The sequence below is a fragment of the Athene cunicularia genome (genome assembly GCF_003259725.1).
Source record: "Athene cunicularia isolate RWA chromosome 2 unlocalized genomic scaffold, athCun1 chr2_part1, whole genome shotgun sequence".
Taxonomy (NCBI): Eukaryota; Metazoa; Chordata; class Aves; order Strigiformes; family Strigidae; genus Athene; species Athene cunicularia.
The window spans coordinates 114,151,710-114,157,709 of record NW_020799095.1 but is presented as its reverse complement, the minus strand read 5'-3'; the positions used below and the strand labels follow the sequence as shown (position 1 = coordinate 114,157,709).

The window sequence follows — 6,000 nt, the reverse complement described above, 5'->3', positions numbered from 1 at the left end:
TGGATGTGGCCTAAATGGGCGCCGCGGAGCTGCAGCCCCCCGCTTCCCGCGGCCGGGGGAGGCGGCCCGTGAGCGCCGGGGGAGGGTCTGGGTGGCCCGGGGAGCCGCGGCGCAGCGCAGGGTGCCGGGTGTCCCCGTGACGGCTCTCCCCCTGTGTCTCAGGAGTGGAGTGGGGGCTGATTTTCCCTGATGCTAACGGCGAGTACCAGTCGCCTATTAACTTGAACTCGAGAGAAGCTAAGTACGACCCCTCGCTCCTGGAAGTGCGTTTGTCGCCAAACTACGTAGTGTGTCGTGACTGTGAAGTGATCAACGACGGGCATTCAATTCAGATTGCCCTGAAGTCCAAATCAGGTATGCTGAAACACGGCCCTTGCTTTCCCCCCTAAAGCTTGCGTTGCCCTGCACGCGTATCCCGGAGCGTAGGCACAGCAGCTGCTCCCGGCAGCGAGCAGTTGTGCTCGCTCGGCATCGACTGCCGCCGGTGAGAGTGTTGCTGTTGACTCTGGTAGGAATAAGGAGCAAGCTTTGCAATGGGAGCTGCAAGTGTCAATGCCAAAGTGAGTGGTCAATCAGATTGCTTCACAGCAGGTCCACAGTTTCCTCTTGTGGTGGTGTCATCCAGTTCACCAGCACTGACTGCTGTCTGCGTTCAGGAGCAGTCCAGCCTATAGCTTATTAGACAGTGTGATGCCAAACTATTTTGTACAGCTGGCAAAATTTATCCTTGATCCAAAGACCATGTAAGTTAAAAGAGCTTTTTTCCTTAATTTGAGGTGGGTTCTGAATACTAACTACAGAATTGGGCAGTTTAAGAGAGAAACTCCAGTTACACATGCTTACAATAGTGATGAAGAGCACGTAGCAAAGCAGTCCTCATTTCTTGAAAGAATTTTTTCGTGTCATTCATCAAACAAGAATCAGCCCCCCCTCCCCAAGCAAATAATAAAAGAAACAAAAGAAACAATTCCAACTTAAGTGAAATTGCAGTCTCTCATGCAGACCTTTCATCTGAGTAAACTATTTTGAATGAAGGAGACAACTGTCAAGAAAGTAGGGAGAGAAAAGTCCACTGTGCTTTCCAGCACTGTGGTAGTTCTTCCCATGTGTTTGGAAGAGCATTCATGTTGTTCTAACCAATCTTAGCTAGTAACAGCTTTTGGGGGCATTTAAACAGCTGAACATTGTCAAACGATGAGGCATTCCAACTTTTTGTTTCCTTCTGAGATCCCAGTAGTCCTAGTAGCTACAGCTGTACTGAGAGTGAGGGAGTCAGTTCAGTTTGACACTGAAATTTTTAAGAAGGAAAGGTTTGTTATTTTAATAATGATGCTTTCCTTTATAATTTCCTTTCCATGATAAATTCCGTGTATTATTGCAACACAGAACCTTTCTTTCCACGGAACTTTTCAGATTTGCAATAGAATAGAAATTTTGTACTTCCGGCCAGTTTTACTGCCTGCATTAGAAGCAGAGCTCATTTCCCAAGGAGTAAAGTTCTCTCTGCAGGATGAGGAAGGTTCTTGAATTCTGTGGAGGATGTGAGTGTGACTGGAAGCGATATCATCGTTTGCAGGCCAGAATGCAAGTCCTTCAACCCTACCTTTCCCAAGGGCAGTTTGTTACTTCGTAGCAATAATTAAGATGGAATCAACACACCTAAAAGCATGTGCAAAAAACCATTGAAGACTTAAGAGAAAGAAAGACTTCTTTTAAAACTTGAAGGCAGTGTGATGCCATACTGACGAGTCTTGAAATATAAGCAAATGTGAAATAGAATAAGTTTATGCCTGAGGCTTGGAATTATGATCTAGGAAATCTTTAGTTTCAGCTTTTCCTTAGATTTCATGTGACATCATTTCCCATTCTTAATTTATAAATGGGATAATTTTTCCATATTTGGGAGGGGGAAGAAAACATCTGTTATCCCCTCAAGAGGAGAAAAGAGTTAACAAGCTGAGTATGACCTAGTATTCTGGCCAGTTTTCAGGGATTGCGGAAACTCCTGCAGCTTCTTTTCCTCACAGGGGATCTCTGATGACAAATCCATTTAGCCAGATTATTTTAATGGGAACTGTTGAGCACTAAATGCTTTTGAAACTCTGTTCAATTAATGTGGAAGAGATCCTCATCTACTGTAATATTAACAGTCAAAGAAAAACTTATTTGTGGAAAAAAGTAAACTGATTAAGAGACATATTAAAAATCAATTTGTCATTACTGGTGATTGATTTTATCCTTTATTCAGGACATGCAGTCCATCTGGAATTCCTAAATCCTTCTCATTATTTAATTGCAAACATTTTCACAGGCTGCTTCCAGTTTGATCGTTGTACATATGTTATGTGTTATGTGGAAGAAGCATGACCAACTGTGTAATGGAATTGTATATTGAAAAATGCTTTAGAGGATATCCTGCTAACGGAGGGACTTCTCTTAAGCCAGCAGTGGATTGCACAGTGGATGGTGGTTTCAGAATAATATTCTAATGAGGATCAGAAATTGCTGAAAGGCAAAGCAAAGTTAAACATGTTTCATGCATTGACAAGGATCAAGATTTGATAAAAGGCAAAGGAAAGATAAACGTGCTTCTTGCATTGAAATACTTTTATCATGGGATCAGTGTTATAATTTAAGCCTCAGAAATAAACTCTTTGAAGCTCCTGGAGACCCAGAACTACATCATGTAGAGAACATTTGTTCTAGTTCCACTTTCTCCAGGCACAATATTTTAAAAGAGATAAAATGCTTCATTTTCCTAAGAAATAGTACTAATTGAGTATCATGGGTTTATTTGAGTAGATTTCCTTGAACACTTCAATTGGTTGTTTCCCCCAGTGTCCAGCAGATTTGTAGATTTTCCCTGTGGGGTACAGGTGTAGATAGAATATAGATAAAGCAAGTTTAAGAAGAAAACCTGAATCTATAACTAAATTTAGGACATTTCCTTTTAGAAACCCTAGTTAGGGCTAGCTTAGATATGAATAATTATTAAAGGAGGATTAATTTGAATATTTTGCCTTTTTCTGCAATGTAACTACTTATGAAAACCATAATCGATTAGTTTTCTTTCAGGTTTTTTATAGTTCTGTACTTTTGTTTTTGTGTTTGTACAGTTACAATATGATTAAGTTGCTAAATCGTTTTAGTATTACACTATGTCCTGTGTTCCAAACTAAGGACATTTAGTTTGTCTGTACAAATAACTTTATATTATGGAACTTTGTAGGTTATACAATTAAATAATCCTTATCAGTTATCAGAGATTGTAAAAGATTCATTCAAATCTATGAAAAGTAAGTGAGAATTTAATGGATTCTCGGGAAGACTGAATGCTCTTAAGTGAAATCCAGCCCTGCCTAGAAGCCAGTGTTCAGTGTTTTCAGTGGGAAGTTACCTACAGCTTTGGAGTAATATTTGATCTGAAGCAGATTCAGAAATCCCTGAGCAAAATGTTTCCACCGATTAATTTCTAAGTAGATTTGGACTCAGAAGGTACAATTGCTTGCCTTTACTACTTATGATGTAAGTCTCTACTAATGCAAAAGCATCAGGCTGCTATGTAAATTTTTGTGTGTGTGTGTTGCAATTGTGGACAGATGCTTTTAAGAAATTCTGGATGTTGAAAAAACTGAAGTAAAAAAAAAAGCCATGGCTGCCTACAAGCTGTTTTTAAGTAAATGAGGTATGTTGTTTCTGCTGTGTGTAGGTTTGATTATATTTGGATATGGAGGCATTCTGTATCTCAGAAACATGACAGGTGGTGTATGATCGAACACCTTTACCTGGTGAAATATTGGCAGTCAAAAGTTTTCTATCAGTTTCTGTGACTCATAGCAAATATAGGTGATGGAGATTAAGCATTCGGACAAGTTGGAGGTAGTCACCAGTTCAATTCAGAACCCTCACCATCTGTTTAGAGCACATAGCTACTGTCTTGATAAGAGCAATAAATATATTCACTCTTCCGACTAATAAGGGTACAATGCTTTTATTTTGTGTTATGACCGGCTGTTTTGCCTCATAAAACAAAGAGTGCAGCATGACAGCAGTTTCACTATTGTTTGTAACTGCCTGACTTCATATTCTGTACCTGTGTGGTACTTCAAAAGTAAAGATGCCAAGTTCGTCAACTTTACTCTTCTCCTCTCTAATACCACTGATAATAAAGAAACTTGCAACAATATCCTTATTCTGTTTGGAGGATATATTCAGTGGCTTGTCTGCTTTGAAAGCCAGGTTCTTTACCATTTGTCTCCTTTCCCAGTGTTAATAGGGGGGCCATTACCTCGAGGACATGAGTTTGAGCTACATGATGTTCGATTTCACTGGGGGAGAGAAAACCAGCGTGGTTCTGAACACACAGTTAATTTTAAGGCCTTTCCCATGGAGGTAAGAGTGACACTGCATTGCATAATACCTGCTGAATGCAAAAGATTTTATTTCATAGCCTGAATTCCTGGTAGTTCAAAGGAGAGTTTCTTTTAACTCAGCATTTTATTGCTTTATATTTCAACCACAAAGTTATGTTGTTGAGGTGTGCTTTACTTCAGGTAAATTAGGATATGCATCTGGAATAGAATGCCTCCAGCACTCATCACATTGTGTGATTAATTGGTCATAAAGTTAACTTGCAGAACTATTAACTTCTGCCTTAATAATGTTAGTGTTCTAACAGGATCTGTCGTTTCGACACTTTCTATGTCACCTTGACTAATAGCTATAGATGGGGAGAACTAGCCGCTGGAAATATTTCAGTGGTGAACAACAGGTAAATTTGGAGTAAGCATAGAACAATTTGCTCATGAAATAGCTTTAGATACCTGAAAATTGAAGACTATGTGATATTCTTGGGCATGTTCTGTAATATCTTAATGAATTGCAAAATGATGAAACACAAGGAAAGTGATAATACAGATTGAAAAAAATCAGTCAGCTATTCATGGGGTGTCAGTTTTGGCTCCTAGGTGACCCAAAATGTGACATACTTCTCCTGCCCTCCAGCAGCCATTCATTATATTATTTCACTTCCCACTGTCCCAGTGCTTACACTTGTCAAGGAGTGGCTTGGCGTATTCCTTTAAACTCTGGACTGTGAGACTAGTTTTAACAGATACCAACCCCGATGTTTGGTGACTTCAGCTTTCCATCTCTTATTTCATCTATTGTGCACTATTTTAGTTAAAAAAATTCAAGACTTTTTCAGAGTTGAGTTATTTTTGCTTTACTTATCTACCATAATCCCTTATGAGCCTGAAACTCTGTTTCCTTTTTCTCCCTGTTGTTCAGTGATAGCAAATTTGTTATTGTAGCATTACATTCATGAGTGCCAGACTACTGGAACAGAACTGCCTTATGAAAAAGAATATAAAATGCATTAGAGCAACTACTGCAGAGCTAAGTGTAAAAACCTGATGGATTTACACCATCAGTCTAATTCTTAGGGTTGTTCAGGTAATTTCTTTAAGAGTTGTGGGTCAGATTTTGGTCTCTGCTGTTTGCTATTTTGCACTGGTCCATCAAAAAAACATATACCAAAAAATATATAAAGTCACACATTAGGGCTTTGAAAGTTGAGTTGAGGCAGATCATAAAATCATAGAATCGTTTAGTTCAGAAAAGACCTTTAAGGTCATCGAGTCCAACTGTAAACATAGCACTGCCAAGTCCACCACTCAGCCATGTCCCTAAGCTACATTAGATCCTCTTTGGAGGTTGATTTCAGGCAGTGCCTGGCAGTGCAGGAGAATTACTTGAATTGGGAAGACTCATCAAGCAAAGGGAATGCAGAGGAATCACCTCTGCATCCTGGTTACCTGGCATAATATAACATGATTTATATGGGCAGTAAAACCTTCAGGTTACTGCAGTGTTCCTCTGAGGAAGGAAGTAGCTTGTTCCTTATGAAACAGCTCTGCTTAGTGCTTTTCCTTAGGGCTGATCCAGCATGTGGTGATCAAGAAATATTGATGTGAATTATGTCAAGAACTGTACTTGGGA

General features: G+C 39.6%; 1 protein-coding gene across 1 annotated transcript in view; it reads left to right on the top strand.

Annotated features, from left to right (window-relative positions):
* Positions 1-140: 140 nt before the first annotated feature.
* Positions 141-6,000, top strand: part of CA8 (carbonic anhydrase 8) — a gene marked incomplete at its 5' end in the record, with an annotated part of 52,000 nt that continues 46,140 nt past the window's right edge. Inside the window, 2 exons of the mRNA XM_026841464.1 lie at positions 141-354; positions 4,268-4,392. Of these exons, the coding sequence (XP_026697265.1) occupies positions 141-354; positions 4,268-4,392 (339 nt within the window). The remainder of the gene's footprint in view (positions 355-4,267; positions 4,393-6,000) is intronic.